Source organism: Protomyctophum parallelum (genome assembly GCF_964188405.1).
Source record: "Protomyctophum parallelum genome assembly, chromosome: 21".
NCBI classification, from domain to species: Eukaryota; Metazoa; Chordata; class Actinopteri; order Myctophiformes; family Myctophidae; genus Protomyctophum; species Protomyctophum parallelum.
The window spans coordinates 7457697-7485257 of NC_139713.1; the positions used below are offsets into that span (position 1 = coordinate 7457697).

General features: G+C 43.7%; 3 protein-coding genes across 4 annotated transcripts; 2 read left to right on the forward strand and 1 right to left on the reverse strand.

The window, feature by feature from the left end:
• Positions 1–1970: 1970 nt before the first annotated feature.
• Positions 1971–12530, reverse strand: ankra2 (ankyrin repeat, family A (RFXANK-like), 2). 2 transcript variants are annotated; one of them, XR_014571010.1, is made up of 10 exons: positions 12444–12530; positions 10270–10804; positions 9237–9395; positions 8077–8142; positions 7787–7884; positions 7132–7257; positions 6016–6082; positions 4798–4878; positions 2734–3196; positions 1971–2662 (listed from the first exon to the last, which is right to left on the reverse strand). XR_014571010.1 is itself a non-coding variant. In XM_083794105.1 (9 exons), exons 2-9 carry the CDS (start codon positions 10535–10537, stop codon positions 3141–3143), a joined length of 921 nt encoding a protein of 306 aa, XP_083650231.1. In that variant the 5' UTR covers positions 10538–10804; positions 12444–12530; the 3' UTR covers positions 2722–3140. The 2 variants fall into 2 exon arrangements, 1 of the variants encoding a protein (XP_083650231.1); XM_083794105.1 differs by lacking the exon at positions 1971–2662 and having other exon boundaries at positions 2722–3196.
• A 1445-nt stretch (positions 12531–13975) lies between these two features.
• LOC310878717 (alpha-actinin-1-like) lies at positions 13976–15979 on the forward strand (the record flags this gene model as incomplete). Its single annotated transcript, XM_083793088.1, has 1 exon — positions 13976–15979. The coding sequence occupies one exon, from the start codon at positions 13976–13978 to the stop codon at positions 15977–15979; it is 2004 nt and encodes a 667-aa protein (XP_083649214.1).
• Positions 15980–19843: 3864 nt separating this feature from the next.
• On the forward strand, positions 19844–21778 carry LOC310878634 (E3 ubiquitin-protein ligase RNF10-like; the record flags this gene model as incomplete). The annotated part of the gene is made up of 1 exon (XM_083792987.1): positions 19844–21778. The coding sequence occupies one exon, from the start codon at positions 19844–19846 to the stop codon at positions 21776–21778; it is 1935 nt and encodes a 644-aa protein (XP_083649113.1).
• Between the last annotated feature and the right edge of the window lie 5783 nt (positions 21779–27561).

A 27561-nucleotide genomic window follows, 5' to 3' on the forward strand; every position in this document is an offset into this window, starting at 1 on the left:
TGTACAGTATGCGTTGAGTAAATGTACTTAGATGCTGTACATCACTGGGTGTTTGAAACGTTGTTCTCGTTGTTTATGACTTCTCAGAACCCAGTTTGCTTTCCTTGTGCAGAAAATGAAGCAAACACATGAGGTTGCCATTACCCCCAAGCTGTTCTCTCAGGGCTCTCCCCTTTCCAAGACTTTGCTAATGTAACAAACGATTTCATATGTATTCAGCGGATGACACGGGGTTAACAACTGCCAATGCCATCACGCTATTGTTTGAGATACGTTTCTTGTATCGTGGTTGACGGGTGTGGAAACCTTGTATGTCCAAAGAAACTGTCCAAAAACTGTTACTTATACTGTTTACTTAACTGTTACTTAATAAATAATCTGTGTTCCTTTAGTCGCACAAGCTCTTGTTAATACTTTTTATTGGTTCAATATTTATAAAACCCACAGACAGACTTAATTGCCTCAACTTTCACTTACTAACATGTGAAAAATAGCTGATCTATACAAGCTCACAACTCATCACATCACGATGCGTTGAGCTTGTAGATTTGGCTATTTTGGGCCAATGTTTGTGACACTATTATAACGACGTAGGAGGGCCGGCGTACATTTACTACAACACATATCGAAATATGGACATACAAGGTTTTTTTGTCGTGTTATCACCTCACTAGTGAAATATGTACTTTCAGACTTTTGGAATCGTTTCCATTTCGATGCTCAACACTTGTGATGCCAAATGTGTGGGAATGACAGATTTCTTTGAGAGCTTATTGTGGCCATAATTCTTTGATCTTCTCCATGCCAGTCGGTTCTGTACGGCTTGCCTTATAGCTGATGAGATGAGCATGGAGGGAGGTGGGGATAGTTTTACACCTGCTATCACGTTTCACATAAACACGTCCACTTTCTGAGCAGCGTTCCTGTGGGTGTCATGATGACATGCAGGCACACAGTGTGTGTGTGTGTGTGTGTGTGTGTGTGTGTGTGTGTGTGCGCGCGTGTGTGTGTTAGCAGAGGGCCCTCCGTACCGGATTAATCCACTAAGACCTGACAACAGATTCTACAAATGTCTTCTAAATCACGACAGTTTTCTGAAAAACGTATGTTTCCATGTCAGTGGTTCTCAAACTTTTTCCACATCGAGGACCCAGAGAATGATAGGTATTTGGCCCGCAGACCTCCATCTCAAAATATGTTGTTCTGTGGACCTCCCAGAAGCAAAGATACGACTAGTTAAAAATGTTTGCTGTGAAAGAATATATATTCAAATATTTGCGCCGCATTTTCAAGATCTTTGAAAAAATATTTTGCAACAGCTTAACGTTTAAAAATAATGGTTAAAGTGGTTAAAAGCTATGAAGTTGACACAGATGCGTCATCGGGGCTAAATGGATTAACACTACTACAGATCTCTGTGTTGAACTTGGTCTTTGACGAGCCCTCCAAGAAGGAGGCGAACTAAAGGAGAGTGGAATCCCAGGGGTGTTGAGAAGACTTGACAGGACTGAGGGTCACCAAATGTTCCACGACTGCTGCTCTGGTATTAAGTGTTTGCTTTGATGAATAGACGAGTAAAGTTAATCTCACTTTTCCACCACTTTCCACCAGTTAACACCATCGTGGGGCCCATGACGTAAATCACCGTCAAGTTCAAGTGCACGGTCATGATGTGCCCGAGTGTGGTTGCCCAAATTAGTGCTATGAAAGCTACAGTCTAGAGGCGCTTGTTGACGATGGGCACATTTTTATTAATGGATTAAATAGGCCCAGGCCCTCAGGTTGTTCATTGAAATGTGCTATTTTTTCCTGAACATTGTCTATAGGCCTACTGTTTAAATCGTTTCTGTGGCTTAGGATCAAGCATACACATGTATTAATGGAATGCAGTTAATGTTATTGTTAAAATAATAATAATAATAATAATAATAATAATAATAATAATAATTCTACAAGAAACAAAATCCAAATGATGAGTTTTAATTGTCAGGCAATTTCACCTGGATGAGCCTTTTAGGCTAAACGTAACATAAATTAACATTTGTACACAAAGGCAATAACTTATATTGTTGTTGTACATGATAATTACCACAGGAGGAAAAAAAAGCACAAAATCTTACACACACAAAGGAAAATAGCACCACATTAACATTATGAAACTCTTACTAAATTGTACTAACGGTGCGTTCAGACGTGGATGGTTAGAGCGGCGCCATTACATACAAAGTCAACGCAAAGACGAGAAGTTGCGCGGGCGGCCGCGGGGGGGCGACCCGGTGCAGCACAAACGGGACGAACCGAGGCGAATATTTAACCCATTCTGACCTGAGATCAGATTCCAAAAATATTTTCTACATGAAAGGAAAGGTACTATATTTACCCAGGGTAACTGGACTAAGCTCAAGAACTTGTTTACAGCCAGGCCCTGCTCATAGAACATTTCATGGTAGGGAATTCAATGCCTTGTCCAAGGGCACTTCAGCGGTGGTAATTTTTAACGTGCCGGTCCGGGGATACGAACTATAGCGACCTTCCGATATCAAGACCGCTCCGCAAACCGTTCGGCCACCGCTGCCTCCGTTCGGCCATCCTGACAGTTTTCTGAAAAAGCTATGTTTCTGTCAGTCGTTCTTCGATTTTAAAGAAATAGCAGATCTACAAGCTCGTAGCGCGCCACTCGGTGGCGCGCTACGAGCTTGTAGATCTGCTATTTGTCAATAGCTAAAGCATAACATAATGCTAACACCAAAAGGGGTTCCCACCCAGGATGGGTTAAATTCAAGTCTGAACGCAGCGTAAAGGTTAACACAGCTATATGAACAAACACTGATGTACTATTACATCATGGCACAACTGATCCCTTGACCTCTCACGTTGACAGCTTATACAATAGTGTGACTATATAACTTACTGCAGTCTGTCAGAGTCAAGAAAGAACAAGAATAAAATGGCTGGTGCAGTCTGCATCATGTGTATAATAATAATAATAATCATAATCATCATATTTGACATTTAAAAAAAACACTAACTTCATTCACCTTTGATCTTTTGTGTCGTGTACACACAAGGCCTTACTTCAGTGTTTCTAAAACTTTTCAGGTCGCGACCACCCAAAATAATCGACAGGACCCCCCCCTTGGTCATTCTCTGATCCCCATCAGCAGCTTCAGTAAGTGTGCCTCCATCACCTGTTGGACTACACACAGACAGACAGACGAGTTGTAGTCTTGTTAGGTTGTGTTTACATTAGAGTTGTAGTCTTGTTAGGTTGTGTTTACATTAGAGTTGTAGTCTTGTTAGGTTGTGTTTACATTAGAGTTGTAGTCTTTTTTTTTTTTTTTTTTGCGGCTTACGCCTTTTATTGATTTTTGAAGGGACAGACAGTAGGCTGACAGGAAACGGGAGAGAGATGGGGGGATGACATGAAGTAAAGGCCGTGTCGGGCTCGGGAGTCGAACCCGCGGCACACTGCGACTGGATTACCAGTCAGGTGCCCAGACCGTTACGCCACGGCCTGGGCCTAGTTGTAGTCTTGTTAGGTTATGTTTACATTAGAGTTGTAGTCTTGTTAGGTTATGTTTACATTAGAGTTGTAGTCTTGTTAGGTTGTGTTTTACATTAGAGTTGTAGTCTTGTTAGGTTATGTTTACATTAGAGTTGTAGTCTTGTTAGGTTGTGTTTTACATTAGAGTTGTAGTCTTGTTAGGTTGTGTTTTACATTAGAGTTGTAGTCTTGTTAGGTTGTGTTTTACATTAGAGTTGTAGTCTTGTTAGGTTGTGTTTTACATTAGAGTTGTAGTCTTGTTAGGTTGTGTTTTACATTAGAGTTGTAGTCTTGTTAGGTTGTGTTTTACATTAGAGTTGTAGTCTTGTTAGGTTGTGTTTACATTAGAGTTGTAGTCTTGTTAGGTTGTGTTTTACATTAGAGTTGTAGTCTTGTTAGGTTGTGTTTTACATTAGAGTTGTAGTCTTGTTAGGTTGTGTTTTACATTAGAGTTGTAGTCTTGTTAGGTTGTGTTTTACATTAGAGTTGTAGTCTTGTTAGGTTGTGTTTTACATTAGAGTTGTAGTCTTGTTAGGTTGTGTTTACATTAGAGTTGTAGTCTTGTTAGGTTGTGTTTTACATTAGAGTTGTAGTCTTGTTAGGTTGTGTTTACATTTGCGCCGTGGCACAGCTTCAATATGTCATCAGTCTCGCTCGCTTTAGCTTTAGATGGCCTCCGTCGCGGTCTAGTCCATAGTTATATATAAACAAGCGCCCCATCAGCGCCCATCGACTCCCAGGCTTGGCAAAAAAGGGAGTCCACAGACAGAACTCTAATACGATTCAGACCTGAGGCCCCATCACAAAATATGTTGTTGAACGCCCAGAAGCAAAGATCTGAGTACAAATGTTTCACTTTAAACTATATATTCAAAGATTTGGACAAATTGCCATTATTTGTGAATTGTCAATTGTCACGATATACAAGCTGATAGCGGGTCACCTTGTGTCACACTACGAGCTTGTAGATCTGCTATTTTTGAAGAGCTAAAGTATAAAATAATGCATTTTCTTAAAATGACACGGATGCTTTCCCGGATTGAATGGGTAAAACACAGACAGAACTGAAACTGGAACACTACAAAATTGAAGCCGATAAATCATCTTAGTGAGGTTTTCCTCACTTCTGATTGGATACAATTGGTATCCTGAACTGACCTTGCCGACTGGATATTTTCAAGGTACTGTATTTGGTGTAGAGGGGAAAAGAAGGTGGGCCTATGTACTACAGACCTCTAAGTGAACATACATACCATTCCGATGGCCCATAGCTACAGCCATGTCCATGGCATTGAACCCAGAATCAGATTCAATGGTGGGGTCAGCGCCACTTTCTGCAAGCCAGAATAATGCCATTAATACACTTAACACTGTCTGAAAGTAAACCCATCATGATTAACTTCATCAATAATACTACATCAAGTCAAAGTCGTACGATTTGTCACACACGTTACCGCAGTGAAATTTGTTCTCCGCATTTGACCCATCTCTTGGAGCGGTGAGCCGCAGCCAAGGAGCGGTGAACTGCAGCCGTGCCGCGCTCGGGAATCATTTGATTAGTAGATTTGACCCTCCAATCCAACCCTTTGATGCTGAGTGCCAAGCCAGGGAGGCACTGGGTCCCATTTTTACAGTCTTTGGTATGACCCGGCCGGGGATCGAACCCTGACCTCCCAGTTTCAGGGCGGACACTCTAACCACAAGGCCACTGTCTGGTCACCCACCCACCCATCTCCAGATGGAACCAAATGTGAAGCCTTTGCTGCACCAAGTGAGTCACACGTGTCACATCATCTGTAGCTCACTTTGTGTCTCAATGTGGTATTAATGCGTTATTGTCCAAACATTACGTGACAGCAGCATATCTCTGCTGTTTGACATATCTCTGCTATGTCCAAAATATCAACTCTTCAGGAAATGCCACTCCGTTCCCTTTCTGCCCGACAGTGACAACACTTGGTCTGAGGCTTGGGATTGACTATAATCAAAGCAGACACTGTATGTATGGAGATACAGTACATGAAACATGGCTGCCATTAGGGCTGTCACAGTTACACATTTAAGAACAATTTTGTTTTGAAAAATACTGTTTTTTCTTCAGTATATACAATTTTCAATAATTTTATTTTTTTACCCTACCTACATATCAGAGGAAAATATTGTACTTTTACTCCACTACAATAATATGGAACCTTTAGTTACTATTAAAACACACTAACCACTTCATATATATATATATATATAATTTTTTTAAATAGCAGACCTCTATTGTGAGCTTATAGATCGGCCATTTTCAAAAAAGAAAATCTGCATTCTGCACAATTTTGATGTGGATACTTTTACTCAAGTACATTTTTAATACGGGACTTCTACTTGTAACAGAGAATTTCTACATTTCAGTGTTGATACTTTTACTTAAGTAAAGCATGATGTAAGTTCAGAGTGCTTCTTCCATGACGGTTAGTTCTCACCCAAGAGGATTTCCACACAGCGTACGTGATTCCCGTGGACAGCATACAGAATAGGGGCGCCTCCATTCTGAAAGCCAGAGAGAGTGACAGGGTCACTCACCACCACACAGTAAAACTCACACACAGACTGCTTCAGTGACAACTACTGTACAATATCAATGTTTCACACTGTGCATGTATGACATAATGCAGCGGTTCTCAAGCTACGGGTCGCGACACAAAGTGGGGTCACGGAAAGGTGCATTGGCAACCCAAAAAATGGATCTTTTGGATTTCTTTTGAGAAATGGAAGTTACAGAGGAGTAGGGTCCATCTGCGCAGGAGTCTCAATTTGTCTCCATCTGGAACCCCCTCAAAGACCACTGTGAGTCCCTGGAGCCCACTTTGAGAACCACTGGCTTAGCTTTATTTGATTTATTTCTTTTTAGTACACACTTGTATCGGATCGGTACTCGGTATCTATGCAAGTTATATGTATCGGGAAGGGAAAGACTGTACTCCGCACGACCGCACGACCTGCATAGTTTGTGATTGTGGAGCGCTGGCAGTGGATGTTCAACTAGGACCGACAGAGGACAGACAGCCGCCAAACTAACTTACCCAGTCATATTCATTGACTAACTAACAAACTAACTTACCCAGTCATATTCATTAACAAACTAACAAACTAACTTACCCAGTCATATTCATTAACTAACTAACAAACTAACTTACCCAGTCATATTCATTAACTAACTAACAAACTAACTTACCCAGTCATATTCATTAACTAACTAACAAACTAACTTACCCAGTCATATTCATTAACTAACTAACAAACTAACTTACCCAGTCATATTCATTAACAAACTAACTTACCCAGTCATATTCATTAACTAACTAATAAACTAACTTACCCAGTCATATTCATTAACTAACTAATAAACTAACTTACCCAGTCATATTCATTAACAAACTAACTTACCCAGTCATATTCATTAACTAACTAACAAACTAACTTACCCAGTCATATTCATTAACTAACTAACAAACTAACTTACCCAGTCATATTCATTAACTAACTAACAAACTAACTTACCCAGTCATATTCATTAACTAACTAACAAACTAACTTACCCAGTCATATTCATTGACGTCGACTCCACAGTCAATGAGCATCTTCACTATGTCAGTGTAACCCTTACTGCAGGCCAGCGACAACGCACTCTCCCTGCCTTTGGCCAGGAGGTTTGGGTCAGCAGCCTAAACATAGGGGAAAAGGTTTTTGAGGCAGATTCTTTTTTTGGAATGCCATAGTAAAACAAGTTTTATAATTTAGACCTGAGGACGATTCTACAAATGTCTTCTAAAATCCTGATAGTTTTCTGAAAAACCCATGATTCTATGTCCCATGTCGTTCTCAAACATTTTCATGTCAAGGACAGCCCCAGAATTATAGGTATTGGACCCCAATCTCAAAATATGATTTAAGTTAAATTCTGAAAGAATATATATATTCAAAGCTATAAAAAAACGTCAGGTTACAACACATCTTTTGTTGTTTTTCTTCTTTGTAATTATTTGTTTGGTCCAAAATATTGTGTGTGTTGTCATGATTTGTCACGACAAGAGTTGGCTTCGTACGACGCTTAAAAGGTCTTTAAATAAATACGTTTTGAAATGCCTATGGAAAATATGCATTGGGATTCATTTCCTGGGCCACTCGTTGTTCTGAAAAGGGGAGGGACTGTGACGCTCTATATAACCCCGAGAATAAAGCTGGTACTCTCACATTTTGAAGTAGGAACTCCACCACGGCTATTTGTCCGTGTGCCGCTGCCCACATGAGGGGGGTGAAGCCTTCCTCGTCCTGGAGGTTGATCACCGTCTCTGTTCAGAGAAGACAAAACACAATCACAACTTTTAACTCATTTTGACCTTCCATCCGGTCACTCTACCCCTGAGCCACCGCCGCCCCGGTAGTTAACAGCACTACCGGTTTTTAATTGAGTTCCCCTCTCAACTCATACCTCCCTATCGTTTGGAAGTGTGCTTTCTACATGACAACAAATAGCAGTTTACCTTGTTCAATCCTACTGGCCAGGAACACCATTTCCCCCTGGGCTGCCAGCTGATGAATAGACAGGGCTGAGAAGATGAGAAGAGGTGAATGTCATCATCATCATCATTTTTTAGGTGGTCGTGAGGTGGTGAATGTGAGAGTTGTATTTATTGCACTCACTACAGAAGTAATGTTGTATGTCAAATACAACATCAAACACAACACACATAATCTTGTATAAAAACAAAATCTGTATATAGGGTTATAATTTATATATTTTTTAATAGTTAAAGCTGCTATCGCTAACCTTTTAACACATTAAAATTGGGAAAGCATCCGTGTCATTTTATACATTGGCCATGAGCTTGTAGTGCTATTTTCTTTTTTTTTGGGTTATTATAAAGCAAACTTGTTTTGTTTAGTCTTTGCTTCTGAGGGTCTGGAACAAAATATTTTGAGATATTTACAGCGAACAAATGGACCCCATTTTGAGAACCACTGTCCTCGATTATTTTCTTACTTGGTATATTGTTTGCGGTTTGATGTTATGTTATATATACAGTATATGCTGCTGCATTGTCTGAAGGGAAGCCAAACAAAAATAAGTTTGACTCTTATGTACCTGTACACAAGATGTAGCAATAAAGTACAACCTTGAACCTTGACGGATACTCAAGTTATGGGTATCGGAATGACGGAATCGGGCAGGAAAACAGAGCTATGGGTCTATATCTCTACTTACAGTGCACCAGCAGCGGTGTGGAGGAGACCTCGTTGCCGCGGTGCTTGTTGGTCAGCGTGGTGGACTGTATGTACAGTATGTACAGTATGGGTCTATATCTCTACTCACAGTGCACCAGCAGCGGTGTGGAGGAGACCTCGTTGCCGCGGTGCTTGTTGGTGAGCGTGGTGGACTGTTTGATGCTACTGTATGTACAGTATGGGTCTATATCTCTACTTACAGTGCACCAGCAGCGGTGTGGAGGAGACCTCGTTGCCGCGGTGCTTGTTGGTCAGCGTGGTGGACTGTATGTACAGTATGTACTGTATGGGTCTATATCTGTACTTACAGTGCACCAGCAGCGGTGTGGAGGAGACCTCATTGCCGCGGTGCTTGTTGGTCAGCGTGGTGGACTGTATGTACAGTATGTACAGTATGGGTCTATATATCTGTACTTACAGTGCACCAGCAGCGGTGTGGAGGAGACCTCGTTGCCGCGGTGCTTGTTGGTCAGCGTGGTGGACTGTTTGATGGGGCTGAAGTGTTTGTTGGTGGACGGAGTGTAGACGTGACGCACTTGGATCCCGGGCGACGGCGACGTCTGGATGTTGCACTCCGCTGGGAGGAAGAAAAGGATGGAAGTAGCATTTAGTATCAGCATTTATTTTATGTGTTTTGTGATATAATATAAAGACTTTTTAACGACGATTTAACCCATTTTGGGGCGGGATTGGGAACCCCTTTTGGTGTTTTAAACATTATGTTGTGATTTAGCTATTGAAAAATAGCAAGATCTACAAGCTCATAGCGCGCCACCGAGTGGCGCGCTACGAGCTTGTAGGTCTGCTATTTTTGAAAAATCATGAACATGTGGTGCAAAAGCTTTGAATATATACTCTTTCAAAGCGAACGTTTTTTAACTCAAATCTTTGCTTCTGGGAGGTGGTCCCTGAAACAACACATTTTCAGATGGGGGTCAGCGGACAATTTCATATATTTCATCAGTGTGATGTCACACCGATGAAGTAGCCTAAGCGTCCATCTCTGCTATGTAGAAAATTAAAAGTCGGTGATATGCCATCACCTCACCTCACATGTGCGATCCATCACTTCACCTCTTGTGGTCACAAGAAAAGTCATTGAAACACCACCAACATGTTATTTAACACAATTATACACAATATGTACGTAGTGGGGGGTCCAGCTTCATCTCTCTCTCAGCTAGGGGACCTTGGGGCTGAAAAACTCCAACCGATTTTTCCCCAATAAAACACGCAGACTATGAGAGAACGAGGAGCGCTTTCAGTTATTCTTCCGGTTTGAGGGAAAGGAAGTTCCAGATTGATGTTTCCGGCCTGATGATGACTACAAAACAATGACTACAACATGACATAGCGATATCATCATACGCTCCCAACCGGGTTCACACGGTTATTTTGTAACACAGAACAGGCTTTCCTCCGCGGTGGAAAGCCTGGCGACGCGAGGTTACCTTTGAACAGGACAGAAGCCACCTCCAGATCCGAGTTGACCTGGTCCTGGATGTTCTTGCTCTCCTCCTCGTTGAGAGACTTGACGAAGCGGGAGCACACGTTCATGTCGAAGCGGTTGGGCAGGATGAACTTGATGCCCATGGCCACGTTCTGCGCGCCGCCGGGGTCGTCCGGACCGGGGCCCACCGACTCCGTCTTGATGGTGGTGAGGTCTGGCAGCATGCAGATGCCCTCCATGTCCTCTGGCGTCCTCTCACTGCTGTCCATGGCTGGCTCCTCTCACTGGGGCCAGGGCCTGGGTGGAGAAACGCTGAGGCCTGGATCCTCTCACTGAGGCCAGGGCCTGGTTCCTCTCACTGGGGCCAGGGCCTGGGTGGAGAAACGCTGAGGCCTGGATCCTCTCACTGAGGCCAGGGCCTGGTACCTCTCACTGAGGCCAGGGCCTGGTACCTCTCACTGGGGCCAGGGCCTGGGTCGAGAGACACTGAGGTCTGGATCTATCCGTCACTCTGATGCACTGGAGCCAGCGTGACACTATAAGAGACAAGATTCAAGCAAAAAGAGCCAGGTTTTACTGTCGTTCAGTCTCACACGCAGGGCCTAGTGGTCCAGGCGCATGCCACATACAGGCCTGAGCCAACAGGACTCGCCTGTTCGAGTCCCGTTCATGACGACCCCCTTGGTGCACGTCTCGCCCCGTCTCTCTCCCCCTCTTTCCTGTCATTCTTCACTTGTATCTATCAATAAAGGCAGAAAAGCCCAAAACAAATCTTAAAAGGAAAAATAATTGACGTTGCGGTTATTTTGGCATAAATTCCTTGCGTTTAACGATATTATTTCAAAAATCTAAATATGCATAAAACTTAAAATGCCACTTTTGTTAACCACTTGAACCCCCAGCCGGAGCATCCCTATTCTGGGGCGTGGTGAGCTTGTAGATCAGCTATTTTTGGCAAATAATCGATGTGTTGTGGCGTGAAATAATAGCGTACCTGAGTGAGTAGCACTGAATTTGCATCTCAACTAACCCCATATGTGCCCTCTCCCTACGCTCATTCTGTAGCTCCGAGATGAGGTCACACACTGGGCCCCTCCCACCGCGTTTCAGAAACGGCGCAAGTTTCCACAATAAGTGTTTCTTATCCTTACCACACCATTAATCCAAAACGTGTAGGGCCCATGCAGGTTTACACTAATTCAAATTTAGGATCGGCCCAGAAAATCCAACTAGAGATTTGAACTGAGCCTTTACGTCCCGTATTTTGTCAGTCGCTTCCATGTTTATCAAGGAAGTGTGCGTGTGCACGTGCATGTCGAGTGAACTGAAGTCAGTTGGAAATTTTCGACCAGGGGAGGCGCCGGGGAGGCGCTAAAGCTTTTCAACTTCCTTGATAAACATGGAAGCGACTGACAAAATACGGGACGTAAAGGCTCAGTTCAAATCTCTAGTTGGATTTTCTGGGCCGATCCTAAATTTGAATTAGTGTAAACCTGCATGGGCCCTACACGTTTTGGATTAATGGTGTGCTAAGGATAAGAAACACTTATTGTGGAAACTGCTGAAACGCGGTGGGAGGGGCCCAGTGTGTGACCTCATCTCGGAGCTACAGAATGAGCGTAGGGAGAGGGCACATATGGGGCTACATCTCAACCAAAAAAAAAAGCTAATTCATCCCAGGGTATGATGGAGGACAATTTCACTGAAATGTTAAATCTTCCTACAGAATGAGCGTAGGGAGAGGGCAGAGAGTTTGTAACCAAATGGACCATTATAGATCATTATTGTAACATTATTTAATTTACAAGAAGTCTACACAATTAGAGAATTGTAATTTTGATCACCACATCAATACTGCAGCCTATGTTGTGGACATAATCTTATCCAACGTCAACTAAATATTCTTTAGTAGTGGGTCTTGAGAGGCTAAATATCATCAGATGGTGGTCCGTGGCTCAAATGCTGAATAAATAATGGTCCTTCATATGAAAATGGTTGAAAACCACTATGGATATGCCACCACTTAGCAAGCTGTTAGCTACATTAGCGTGGTGTCAACATTGCTAGCTATATTTGGCAGATATTATTATAAGAAACTAATTGAACCTCCTTAAACCACGAAGAATCAGCCAACACACCATTACTATATGTTATACAACAGATGGAAATTATTACCCGATAAGGAATTGCAGTTTATATGTAGATCTAAAGATATATATCCGTGCCACCACAGCTGTCTGTGTCGGTGGTGGTCTTTGTTTTGGTCGATGTACGCATGCGCAGCTAGGATTTTCTTTTCTTTTTTTCTTGGGTCTAATATTATTGTCTCCACTCTCCACCAGGCCGAAGGCATGGGGAGAGAGTAGGCTATGAGTATGACTCTATGTTTTGCACTCTTTTGAAAAACATTTTTTTATATATTACTCCTCCAGATTCTGTCCACATACCGCAAAACGTTACACACTATCTCTACGGTCATGTGTTCAAGACGGATCTGTCCGATATTTCATATTCCATCCTAATTGGCTAACATTGGCTGTCAAAGTTTGCATGATTGGCCCGTTTTGAACAACAAGCCTCAAATCATGAACGCAGCGTGGAATTTTCGTGGAATCTTTCACTGACTTTCCTATAGGCTGAGGAATATATCCCACCCTTTTCACATTGGCCTGTTATAGCGCCACCATCAGGTGGATTTTTGCAAAACACATTTTTGGAACAAAATGCCTCAAATCACCCAATCCAAGGCGTATAAGAAGAAATGGCAGTATGGCACCCTTTTCACATTGGCCTATTATAGCGCCACCATGAAGCCACAACCTGACCTGCCCTGGTGGAGACCTGTGCCACTTTATCTAGTTGGTCAATAAGTCAGACAATGTCGCTGATGTAACAGTGACATCACACCTAGCCTCCTTTAAAAACCTGAGGTTCTGATGGCTAGTGAATAGTTGAGTTTGGAGCCACTGTGATTTCAGAAAAACGAGCTTACACTACAAGACTCAGCAGTAGTGAAGAAATAATTTTGTTTCTGGGAGATAACCGAGAAGAGAAGATAAACACTAACAATGGCCATGGAGCACGGTTACATGCAACAAGCATTTGACTGCGAGCTTCTTCTGGATCCAGCATGGGAGAAGGGGCAGAAGAAGACCTTCACAATTTGGTGCAACTCCCACCTTAGGAAAGCAGGCAAGCAGATTGAGAACATAGAGCAGGACTTCCGTGATGGTCTGAAGCTCATCACGCTGCTGGAAGTCATCTCGGGCGAACGTCTGGCCAAACCAGAGAAAGGCAGCATGCAAGTCCACAAGATCTCCAACGTCAACAGAGCACTGGACTTCATTGCCAGCAAAGGCGTGAAGCTGGTCTCCATCGGAGCGGAGGAGATTGTGGACGGAAATGTCAAGCTTACTCTCGGCATGATGTGGACCATGATCCTCCGCTTCACCATCCAAGACATCTCCGTGGAGGAGAGGTCCGCCAAGGAGGGCCTGCTGCTGTGGTGTCAGAAGAAGACTGCGCCCTACGACAACGTCAACGTCCAGAACTTTCACATCAGCTGGAAGGATGGCCTGGCATTCTGTGCCCTCATTCATCGGCACCGTCCAGAGCTCATTGAATATGATAAACTGAACAAGGATGACTCAACAAACAACCTTAATACTGCCTTTGCCGTGGCAGAGAAATACCTGGACATCCCCAAGATGTTGGATGCGGAAGATATCGTCAGCACCCCGAGGCCAGATGAGAAGGCTATCATGACGTACGTGTCGTGTTACTACCACGCATTCTCGGGCAAACAGAAGGCAGACACGGCCGCCAACCGGATCTGCAAGGTGTTGAATGTCAACCAGGAGAATGAGCAGCTAATGAAGGGATACGAGAAGCTCGCCAGTGATCTATTGGAGTGGATCCGTAGCACCATCCCTTGGCTGAAAAACCGTGTTCCAGACAACACCATGCAGGCCATGCAACAGAAGTTGGAGGACTTCAGGGACTACCGACGCCTCCACAAGGCACCCAAAGTGCAGGAGAAGTGTCAGCTAGAGATAAACTTGAACACCCTGCAGACCAAGCTGAGGCTCAGCAATAGGCCCGCCTTTATTCCCTCCGAGGGCAAAATGGTGTCGGACATTTCCAATGAGTGGGGAAACCTGGAGGGAGCGGAAAAGGGCTATGAAGAATGGCTGAAGAGTGCAATTCGCAGGCTGGAGAGACTTGACCACCTGGCAGAGAAATTCCGCCAAAAAGCAGCCATTCATGAAGCCTGGACCAAAGGTAAGGAGGACATGCTGCAGCAACAGGACTACCAGACAGTGTCTCTGCCAGAGATCAAGGTCTTGCTGAAGAAACATGAGGCATTTAAGAGCGACCTTGCCCCACACCAGGACCGTGTGAAGAAGATCTCTACCATCGCACAGGACTTGAAAGAGCTGAACTACTATGACTCTCCTACTGTGAGCGCTCACTGCCAAAGGATCTCTGAACAGTGGGATGCTTTGGGAGCCCTAGTCCTGAAACGTAATGAGACTCTGCAGAAAACCGAGAAGCTGCTGGAGGCCATTGACAAATTGTACCTTGATTTTGCCAAAAGGGCAGCTCTGTTTAATAACTGGATGGAAGTTGCTATGGAGGAACTGCAGGGTCTCTTCATTGTGCACACTATAGAGGAGATCAATAATTTAAGCACAACCAACGAGCAGTTCAAAGCCTCTCTTACAAGTGCAGACAAAGAACGGAAGGCCATTCTAGGCATTCAGAATGAGATCACCAAGACAGCCCTGACCCATCAGTTAAACATGGCTAGCACCAACCCCTATACCAACGTCAGCCTCCAGGATGTAAACATCAAATGGGAGAAGGTCGAACAGCTAGTGCCTCAGCGCGACCAGGCCCTGAGCAATGCGCATGACCAGCAGCAGAACAATGAGCATCTGCGTCAACAGTTTGCCAAGCAAGCCAATGACATCAGACCCTGGATCCAGACCAAGATGGAAGAAATTGGCCGTATCTCCATCGAGATGCAAGGCACACTGGAGGACCAGCTGAAACACCTGCGTCAGTATGAAAAGAGCATTGTTAACTACAAGCCAAAGATCGACCAACTAGAGGGAGAGCACAAGCTCATCCAGGAAGCACTCATCTTTGAGAACATGCACACCACCTACACTATGGAGCACATCCGTGTGGGCTGGGAGCAGCTTACCACCACCATCGCTCGCACAATCAATGAGATTGAGAACCAGATCCTGACGCGGGATGCCAAGGGCATCAGCCAGGAGCAGATGAATGAGTTCCAATGTTCCTTCAAACACTTTGACAGGGATCGCTCTGGTACTCTGGGCGCAGAGGAGTTCAAGGCTTGCCTCATCAGCCTGGGCGTTGATATTGCCAAAGATTCACCGGGTGAAGCCATGAGCAACGTGAATGTCAACCGACTTGGTCTGGTCACCTTCGAGGCCTTTATCGACTTTATGTCCCGTGAAACCGCCGACACCGACACTGCTGAACAAGTCATGGCCTCTTTCAAAGTCCTGGCAGGAGAGAAGAATTACATCCTAGCCGACAAGCTGCGCGAGGAGTTACCATCCGAACGGGCAGAGTACTGCATCACCCACATGGCCCCTTACACTGGCCCTGATGCTACACCCGGAGCCCTCGACTACATGTCCTTCTCCACCGCACTGTATGGTGTGAGTGACCTTTGAACCTGGCAACAACCGGGGGACACGGTCCCTTTTGGCACAGGCACATTTGTTACAAGATAACAAATGTGTTGTGATAAATGATTAAGAATGAGAATAATAAGAATAAGAATAAATAAACAATAAAAACATATAAAAGATTGTAATAAATAAGATTGAATAAAACTATAAATAACCTTCATTGTTGACCACTCCTGTGAATTCCAGCACCCAAATCCCCATGGAACCATCAACGTCGTGTTCCACTAGCCCTCGACTAGATCCTTAACTGGACGGGTTCTCCTTAACACTTTCACTACTACTCACCAACACAAAGATGGTTTCACTCACCAAAACAAAGTTGTGTTGAAAGTCTACTCTTCTTGGTGGGAACACTCTAGGCCCCCACCCCCCCCCCCCCACCTTCCGTGTAAAATACACTTTTTGTCCAGAAAATTAAATATTTCACCCTATAGGTAAAATGTTTTAGTTATTCCCCTGCACCCCTACAGATCTTGTCAATAGAAAATCCACTGACCACATCTGAGCGGAGTCCGGTGGAATATTTTCTTTCCTGGCCAAAAGGTGTATTTTAGACGGGAGGTGCATGGGGGGCTCAGAGTGTTCCCACCAAGGAAAGTAGGCTTTCAACATCTTAAAGCCGTATTTGTTTTGGTGAGTATAGCAAAAGTGTATTCTTTATTTTTTCTGAAGTCGAGAGGCTGTGATATGGCGGTATGCGGGCAATAGCTGAAAGCCTGAAAGGTTAGGGAGAACTCCTTCCTACGCTATGGACCAAACCTAACTAACCCTCAAGACACTGCACAGAAGAAATATAAAATAAAATGAATTAAAACAACGGCCCTTTTAAGGGCCACATCCTCTCCTTTTGCTGTGACCTTGCCGTGGTGGAGAGGCTTGAGTGATTCAGTAATCCTGGGTCCTATTCCGATGGGGGTTCAACCACACCGGATTGGTCAAAGGTGAGAATCCAGACTAACAACAGCAAATCTTTCTGTAATGAATGAGGTTTTGCTGCTATTTCACTAATGCTACTGACCATGATGCTAACATGATACCGATACTGCCCATGAAGCTGACATGATACTGATACTGACCATGATAGTAACCATGATGCTGACATGATACTGGTACTGACCATGAAGCTGACATGATACTGACCATGATGCGGACATTATTACTGACCATGATACTGACCATGATAGTAACCATGATGCTGACATGATGCTGACCATGAGATGGACCAAACCATGATGCTGACATGATACGGATACTGACATGATATTACTGACCATGACATTGACCATGATACTGATACTGAACCTCATGAGGGTCTGTTTGGAGATGGAGGTAGTCCAAATTGTAAGCATGCTGCACATACAGTATCAAATCTTAGCCAACTCCCAAATGTAACATTATTGTGAAGCACACAAATAACATTTTTTTTTTGTATATTACTCCTTCAGATTTGATCAAAATTTCACGCAATTCAGTGCACATGATCTCTATAGTCATGTGATCAAGATGGATCTGTTTGATTTGTCATATTCCATCCTGATTGGCTTAATGGCTAGATTGACATCTAAAGTTCGCAGGTGTGGCCTGTGTTTTGAACAAAATGCTTGTAGCTTGGCCGTTTAAACAGGATGCTTTTGCTTTTTGATGTCCTTTATGTAAGCTACTTACTTTCTTACTTAATACATAATACTTACTTACCACTTATTCATAATACTTACTTACCACTTATTCATAATACTTACTTACCACTTATTCATAATACTTACTTACCACTTATTCATAATACTTAGTTATTCGTAATACTTACTTACCACTTATTCATAATACTTACTTACCACTTATTCATAATACTTACTTACCACTTATTCATAATACTTACTTATTCATAATACTTACTTACCACTTATTCATAATACTTACTTATTCATAATACTTACTTACCACTTATTCATAATACTTACTTACCACTTATTCACGTATACTCTTCTGTCTTTTCAATCTTTTTTTTATGGTTTATTTGAAAAACATTTTTGAATAGTTCAACTAGCCGTAGATTGGCTATTTATTGCTGTGTGTCACCAGGCTCATGTAGAACCCCACTGTCTGTCTGTCTGTCTGTCTGTGATTGCATGGCCCTCAGGACTATACAATAGAGAGTATACCTGCTGTTCCCTTTGTGCCTACAGAATATTTGGTCTATCTGTCCTTGTCCCTTTTATGCCCATATCATTAAATGTCACCAGTATATTATCCCCTTATATGGGGATCATTATGCCCATATATGGAGATCATTATGTCACCAGGATATGCCCATATTTGGGCATATTGGTTGGGCCGGTGGTTCTGGACAGCTGGATCTCCATATAAGACTATTGGCATATTGATCAGTTTTTCTATTGACTTGTGCTTTCGTTTTAAATGTACCCATTATACCACATATATTGTGAAATATATCCAGATGACAAGCTCACAACGCCTCACATTGTAGATCTGCTATTTTCACACACAAAAATGAAGAAAAGACAAGAAATGAAAAAAAGACGGTTATTGCATTAAAAGTATAATCAACAAATTATAAAACCTGGTCAAACATTGGCCAAATTGTAATTTAAGATATCATTAAAAAAATCACACCCGTGTGAAGTGAGGGGCGCTAATTTAAAGTCTAACTCATGTTGATTAGGTGATGTAATGGTGATGTAAAACAAACGGTGACAAAACAAACATTGTTTATGGCATTTAATGTTTAATGTGTTAGGGACAAGATGACGTAACTTTTCCCTTCATTGTCAATGGCGTTTTTACATTAAACCTATAGGATAATATATGGGTTACATCTACAAGGTCACAACGCTTCACAACGCCTCACGTTGTGAGCTTGAAGATTAACTATTTTCACAATATTTATCTGTGGAACCGAGTCAAACTATGCCTCAAGTCATACATTCCAATTGTCACTGGGGGGGGGGGGGGGGGGGGGGTCCCGGTTCATATATGATTATTTTGTGATGAAGTTGACCAACTTCATGCTGGGCACCGCACTCCCTCGGGCTCGCTCTCTGAGGGCCGATTCGTACTCCTATTTTACCGCTGTTTCGGCGCTGTAGTGCCTGAATGATTTCGGCTCGTCAGACATTTTCAGTAGCACCGAAGAGACGACTTTAGGACGGTACCCGCCCCCCCCCCCCCCCGAACCTCAAATGACGTCAAATTGTAGGCTCTACAGCGCCGAACCGACTTTTATTCGGCTCTAAAATAGGAGTATGAATCGGCCCTGAAACTCAAGTTTGAAGTTGAATGTCATCAGTATATGCCCATATATGGACATGCCCGTATATCCATATGACACTAGCTCTGATGCTGTCCAGTGGTATAGTATAAATACTGATTTTTAAAGTTCTTGTTCTAATTATAATTGTAAATTTTGTAGTTAACTTCGGCGTCCTTGTCGTGTTATAGTGTTTTTCCTCTAGAAACAGCTGCCATTTTTGGGGTTTTGTCTCCGTTCAGCGCACGGCATTCATCCTCTCTCAGTGGTCAGTGGTCATCCATTCTCTCTCTCTTCAGCCGACCTTCGCGATTGATACCAACGTCAGCAACGTTTCATTTTCACGTTCCACTGGCACTGTATCCCGCAATACCCAACCCAAAACAAATGGCAAGTGTAATAATAATCACAGAGTATCCAATCAATTGTTGGCCCTACCAGCAAGACACAACGGTTTTAAAGGCTCTCATCATTGCGCCGATTCACAGAACAACAACAATGTTTACAAGACACCCTGTCTGCGAAGTGGAAAATGGCAATGTGGGGTAACAGATAGACGACGCGGGGCCCCGCACAGGAACATGCAGTACGAACCCCCTAGGCCCTTCAACAAGGAACTTTTCCTGCAGGCCAATTGCCAGTTTGTGGTTTGCGACGACCAGGACTATACAGCTAACTTCACCGACCCGGACACGCTGGTTAACTGGGACTGGGTGCAGCAGGTGTGCATCTACAGCCACGAGGTGCCCCTGTGCCCCATCTGCCTGTACCCGCCGCTGGCGGCCAACATCACGCGATGCGGTCACGTCTTCTGCCTGCCGTGCATGTTGCACTACCTGTCGCTCAGCGACACGAGCTGGGCCAAATGTCCCCTCTGCCACGAGGCCGTGCACACCGCCGACCTCCGGAGCGTGGTGGCGACGGAGACCAGGCAGTACGCGGTGGGCGATCTCATCACCATGCGTCTGACGCGCCGAGAAAGGGGAGCTCTCGTGGCCATGCCCAGCGCTCGGTGGGTGAAGGTGGTGGAACCGGTTCGATTTGGAGACGCGCGTCTCGGCCCGTACTCCAAGCTGCTGCTGGCCTCTCCGCAACAGGTGCTGAGCCTGGTGGAGAGAGAGCAGGCTGCGCTGCGGGCACGGCTCAGTCAAGAGGCGGACGAGGGTTCCTCCCGTTTCATCAAGAGTGCCCTGAGCCTCTTGTGGCTGAGAGAGGAAGCTGCGTTGAGGAATTGGAAATTGCGCTCCTCGTTCACTCTGGACACACCTGCTTCCCCTGTGAAGGAAGTGATGACCTGCAGGCCCGAGCTGGTCTACTCCTCTGCCTTTGACGACGAGGTGTCCGAGACCCCAGAGGAGGCAACCTGTGATGACGCGGACCCCCCTAGTGGCATTCAGGAGAGTGTGAAGGAAGAACCTGCTTCTCCAGAGCCCCCACCTATTGAGGCGAGCACCCCTTCTGGTCAGGCGAGACGTGCAGGCCGCCCCCCGGCCACCGTGGCACATGGACCCTACCACTATTTCTACCAAGCCGAGGACTGCCAGGAGATGTTCCTGCACCCGCTGAACCTGCGCTGCCTCGTGCGCGAGTGCGGCAGCTTGGAGGACTGCCCGGACACCATCACTGCCACACTGGTGGAGATAAAGGGACACACGGTGACGGAGGACGTCCGCCGCAGGCGCCGCTATCTGGCTCACCTGCCTCTCACCTGCGAGTACAGCATCTGTGAGCTAGACTTGCAGCCGCCCATCGTGTCCAAGGAAACTCTGGACGCCTTTGCGGATGAGCTGGAGCAAAGACGGCAACTCAAGGCGAAGAAGGCGAGCGATGAGCGGCGCAGGGAGAAGCGTATCGAGAGGGAGGAGAACCGGAAATGGGGGAACTATCCGAAGGTGCGTCTGGGTCCGACCAACCTTGAGCAGTTCCCGGCGTTCGAGTCACCGCCTCACGACAACGCCCTCCCCGAATCCCCGGACGGTCATCCGGCTCCTCCTTCGCCGTCCTCCGAGGGGACGTTCCCTCGTCTGGACGGACAGAGTGCTTCGTCTGTTGTGCAGGACGACCGCATGGAGGATGACTGCAGCGTCACGTCCTATGCACATAGGCTGAAAGGTGGTGCAACCCGCAGAGGCGATGACGGGCCGCTCTGGAACGACGCGTTCCCGTGTCTGCGTGGACAAAGCACTGCGTCTAGTGCAGGCGGTAGCGTGGAGGACAACCCGACATGCATGTCCTTTGCACGGATGCTGAAAGTCGGTAAAGACAGAGGCGACGGCGGCCGTGGTGCAGGGCCCTGGGTGAGTGACGACGACGATGAGGGGGTCGACTGCAGTGTCCCAGACTTCCAGACGTCTTTCAGCCAGGGCTTCGAGCGGCTTCTGCAGCTGGACAGCGTCATGGTGGACGCTGCTCCTCCACAAGCCGTGCAGGTTGAGCGAGGCGGTGGAAAGAAAAAGAAAAAGCAGAAGTATCAGAAGCTTCTGATCAGCACGTCCATGGCCGTCCGCACAAAGTAGACACCAGTGCTGTAGTCTATAGCTTTTTCAGACGGTATACCATAATTATTCCCTGCGTGACGTGCAGCGTATATAGGCTATACACTCGTGCGGGGAATGCAGAAAATGGTTAACAGGCGGTATACGATTTTATTTTTATTTTATTTTTCAAAAACGGCACTGCATACTAAAGGTCTGCATCCCTGAGCCATTTTTGGTCATAAGTATAGGCAATTATTTTTATTTTATTTCCTAAAGCAAAAAGGTTCCCAAAAATATGAATTATTCTTTTTTCCAATGTCCAAAGACATTCTTTTTTTTCCCTAAAAAAAAACTATCAAAGAATGTGAAAACAGCCGACATACAGTACAAGCATCTTGAGCTTGTAGATCAGCTATTTTCTATTATGGCGGAGTGATATTTTCTGTCAAAATAAGTGTTAAAGGTATATTCAGTGATTTCACTTAATTCAAATATCACTCTTTTTTTGAGTATTCCCTTACGGTATAGTGTGGGTATAGCTGGCTGGCTGGCTGGGTGGGTGCGTCTGAACACGAAAACAGCATGGTTGTTTTTCACCACCTGTGCGAAACCTAACACACACACAAACACACACGCACATGTTAACTGTATATATGATGATTTCGGGTGTCACAGTACAGTACAGTGACAGTACAGTACAGTACAGTAGAGAGGGACCCCCACACGGTAACTCTGTCATTTCTCAACCGTTTTGGACGCGGGGCAGCACGCCGGAACCGGGCCGGCACCCTGGGTGCGTTCCGGTGGGTCTGGAACCCCCCCAACCCCCCCCCCCCCCCCCCCCCCCACACACACACACACACACACACACACACACACACACACACACACACACAAAGTTGCACCACTCACTTCATTTTTGGATAATCCTCCCTAATATAAAGTGTGCTGACCATATAAGTGTGCTGTCCCAGCCCCTGGGGTCAAAAAACCCTAGTTTCGGTTTTGGTGGTGGGTGAGAAAGCCTTCATCCAATCAGGATGAGAGGGGCCTTCCTCCAATCATGATCGAGTGAGGGAGGGCCTTGGTGCACGTGCTGTTGGCCTGTTGCACTTCCCCCACTGTAAAGCGTGTGCACGTGCATATATCTTGTTACCGGGGCGGACCAGGTTTTTTTTCCCCCAAATCACTCAAATCACTGAATGCTCCTTTAAATCTTTATATTTAGTTATTGTTAGTGTTCAGTAAGAATTGGGTCTCCTCGTCTCTCCAACTCTTTAGTAAACAGAAAATACATCTTCGGGTTGGAATTTAAGTCATTAAACAGAAGAAAGAAACTGGACACATTTTATTGAAGCTGATGATGGGTTCTTCTCCTGGTGAAATGATGTAAGTAAAAAATGTCTTCCTTACCTGGGGACATGTTATTGAAACAAACAACACAATCACTATTCAATTGTCAAATTATATTTGGCCACGGATCCGATCTGGGGAGATTCTGAGGGAAGTTCTCGATGCCCCGGGGAAGACCAAGGCGCAGTTGGAGGAAACACATTGACTCACATGGCCTTGGAACGTCTCGGGATCCCCCAGGAATTAAGTCACTAATGTTGCTCTGGAGAGGGAAGTCATGGAACACTCTGGTGGAGCTGTTGCCCCCACGACCCGACTATGGATAAGCGGTTGAAGATGGACGGATGGATGCTCAAGACAATTCATGTGATGTGGAGATGTGGTTGGCCTGTCCACAGTGTTCATTTTTGACAGTGAATTTTGATTTAGTTCTCACATTTTAGTCATCTTAAATGTTGACTATATGGTCAACTAAATCTACAGTTGATTTAGTCGACTAAAACATTAAACCCAGGCTACAGCACTGCACTTGTTGTGACCCAGAGTGTTGACCGAAGAACAGTCTAATGTGGAAACGAGGTAACAGTTTCTCAATGTCTGGTCCTGGCTCCGCCTCCGGGGGGACCCCCCGGGGATCAAACGTACCCTCACGGGTGTGTAACTCCGAGAGTGTAGGCTACAAAATTGAACCCAATGGGGGTCCATTCGGGGACCACGGTCATGGACCTGAAGTTTACAAACTTTCATATAGCCTAAGAGAAAATTCATTGCGTTTTTTTTTTGCACATTTGGCATATCAATCTGCTGCAATGTATAGCCTATATAGCCTGTTTTGATAAAGTATTTTGAAAACATGTTTCATGTCCTATAGACGATATCTCTTTTTATGTGACAAAACCCAGCTATAGCTAGCTAATGTTTAATTATGAATGTATGATCAAAATTAAGGTAAACGCCCCAACAACCAACAATTTGAGGCCTATAGTGCGCCCTTATAGGCCTATATTTATATATGCACCCTCAACCAACCGAATTAAAGGTCTTGAAATAAAAAATAAAAAAATTAAACATTCAAACAGGTCATGCACGCGGCTATATAGCCCGCTGCTGATGTATATGCCTTAAATACATTTACAGCGCACGCACAATCTTTTTAACTTCGCTCATACTGTCGGCCAGAGAGCCCAGAAGCCTCATGATATCTCCATAATTTCGACTTGTTATAGTTTTTATTGTCATTATATATTATGTCCTTCTTGGACAAAACATGGATCTTGAAGCTCTTTTTTAGGGAACGTTAAATCGAAGAAAGTGTGCTCTTATATATTGAACCAAATAATGAAAAGCAGCCTATATATTTTTTAAGCTTGTATATGACTTAATATTAAATAATAGCTATTTGGAACCCAGATAACGGTTTTGTCTCGAACTTATAATAAGCAAGAGAAGAGGTTTCCATACCTGACAGTTATATTATTGTGCTGCCTTTTGTGATACATATGAATTACATGCTATAGATTATATGGACCGACCGACCGACACTGTTGCGGTGACATTCATGGGTTCTGTCAGGGCAAGGCCGCGCGGGGAGGCATGTTGAAGGAAGTGTGTGTGCGTGCGTGTGCGTGCGTGTGTGTGTGTGTGTGTGTGTGTGTGTGTGTGTGGGGGGGGGGGGGTAAGTGCTTTATTCGTGGTGGTACCCGGTGGCACGGAAACACCCTTCTTCCTCCATCGGCGGAGGAGAGGAGGGGGATTTATTTTTTAGGGAACACTTTTAGAAGTGGTTTTTAAACCACACATGCGAGCAAGCTGCTTCACGTGCAGTGCTGTCATGCTCCGGAGGGGGGGGGGGGGGGGGGAGAAGAAAAATCACCCCTATATTTTAACCCATTCTGACCTGAGATCAGATTCTAAAAATGTCTTCTACATCCTGACAGTTTTCTGAAAAAGCTATGTTTCTATGTCAGTCGTTCTTCGATTTTTCAAAAATAGCAGACCTAGGCCTACAAGCTCGTATCGCGCCACTCGGTGGCGCGCTATGAGCTTGTAGATCTGCTATTTTTCAATATAGCTAAAGCATAACATGATGCTAAATGTATACAATACAGACCCAAGACTCCATGCGAATTTAGCGAAAACCCATAGAGGAGGAGGAGGAGTCATGATTCTCAAATTGTATTGATTTATTGAATTTATTGATTGATCAGTGGTGGACCGTGAAGAAGTTTTTTTTTTTTTTTAACTTATAAGTATAAGTTATGGCATAACAATACCACAAAATACTCGGTATTTGCAGGCGTACAAGTATATATAGGCTAAAAGTTCTGTATTCACATGAGTATACAAGTATATAGCCAACAATATTGGCATCAAATTGTACTATAGTTATATATTTGTATATAATAACAAAAGTAAAAGTGCTCATACAACGTCGCCTTGTTTCAAAATGCTTTATACAAATCTTTTGAGAATATAGCGGATTTACAAGCTCACAACGCACGAGGAAGCACTGTGAGCTTGTAGGTCTGATATTTTGAAATAAGGCTTGGTTATTGTTTTGCCTTAATTATCCAAATATGCAAAAAATAACTAGTAGGCCTATAGTAATAAAGCCGTCAAACAAAAAAAAATGCCTCTGAGATACAGAAGTATATAAAATATAATATAAAATTTGAAACACAGTCTCAGAGTTAAAGACCCAATTAAGGGTCCATTTGGACCACTGGGGGTCCCCGGACCAGAGGTTGATAAACAGTATATAAAATAAACCTTTCTGTGCATCAACAATAATATAATAATAATAATAATAAAATGTGCAAAATGAATTCAAACTTCACAATTTTAGTGGCCGAGATATCACGGCTGTTTATGTTCCTTTTATGGGAACAATTAATGTCACAATGATTCGATTAAATGCTGGAATAAAAAATGGGCAGCTTGAAAAGATTTATAAAAATCTATAAAAAGTTTACACTCTATAGTGACTTAATAAGTCCCACATTGGGAGCAACTCTAAAACGAAACGGAATTGTTTACTGTTCAAGATTTAGAGCAGTAGATTTAAATATATAATAATAACATGCAGGCCACTATAATAGCCTGTTAAAAATAATAGTTGTAAAAAGCCTTTGGGTATATATATTTTTTTTCTCCATTTAGACTATAATCAAGGATATTGATATCTATATAGCTGCTGAAATAAATGTCTGCAAGGTGTATATTTTACATTTATGTATAGGCTGCTAATTTAAAAATGCTGTTTGTTGACACATTTTATTGCTATTGTGCTTAGTGGAAACTGGAAACTATACCTTATGACAATAGACTGTGTTGGATTATAAAGCCAAATGTGTTGTTCTTTAATGTTATGTGACCTATAACATGAATATAGGCTAAGCTCATTATTTTAAATATACAATAAGTAGGCCTACATATATATGTCGACACATCATAAAAATATATAACTTCATGAATTATAACTAAGAGCAAACTAAGAACTTTGACTTTAAAAGAGGCCTCGATATCAATCAATCGTCCTTATAGGGCCTGCAGGAAACACGTTGAACGCTAGATGGAGCTATTTATGTAAATGGAGGCTTTTCAAAAGTTAACAGGAGGCAACAATCCGATATGAAAAGCCTTCACCGGGCAACTTGACCTGAGTTGGCTTCGTAGGCCTATTTGGCCGGGCCCGCTCATTTCCCACGCAAATATCTTAGCCGAAGCCTTGTGGGAAATACCCCAATTCCATGCGTTTTTAAGCCGAAAATAGCCGATCCTTCCAGGAGCCCACATCCACAACAAGGTGTCTTGTATAGATCGGCTATTTTCGGCGTTCTCCCCACCGCCCTCAGACCAGGGATGTGGCCTATATATGGGGTACACAATTATAACTTGAAACTTGAGTAGCCTATACCTATATCAGAATTAGAATGGATATTTAATTATATACTTCTCATGACCTGTTGTTCCTCATGAGTTCCTCGAAGGCTTATATATAGGCTTGTGATTGTTCATTATTGTTGTTTAGAAGAAACATTTCCCTATACGTTTCCTTAGAAGAAAGGAGAAAGCACGCAAGCTAAAAACAACACACTTTAAATTCGGACAATATATGTTTCTCCATTTTACACTGTCTGAAAAGGGAGATGTATGGCTATCTCTCGTAAACTTAAAAGCCTGCATAACATAATTAATAACACATTATTTGGATGCAAATGTCATGTAAAAAGCAGGACTTTTTCTTTGTCAATGAGGAAAAAATAGGAAACTTAAAAAAAAAAAAAGTATGCCTACAAACAATTGCAAATCTTATAATCCTGATAGCTAAACCATGCATGGAGTCTCGCCATAATTATGCTGAATTATATGCGTTCTTGTTTTACTCTTTAAAATGATTCTTATATGCTATACAATATTGAATGTAAATATAGTGACAAGTGGATATTAAAAAACATAAAGGCTATATA

What these genes read in the sequence shown, in the direction of transcription:
- ankra2 (XM_083794105.1), bottom strand. Translation starts at nt 10,537, where the DNA reads ATGGACAGCAGTGAGAGGACGCCAGAGGACATGGAGGGCATCTGCATG. An exon ending in GGCTTCTGTCCTGTTCAAAG is followed by an intron (nt 9,396 to 10,269) that starts GTAACCTCGCGT and finishes TCTTCCTCCCAG; the next exon opens with CGGAGTGCAACATCCAGACG. An exon ending in TGGAGTTCCTACTTCAAAAT is followed by an intron (nt 7,258 to 7,786) that starts GTGAGAGTACCA and finishes CCCTATGTTTAG; the next exon opens with GCTGCTGACCCAAACCTCCT.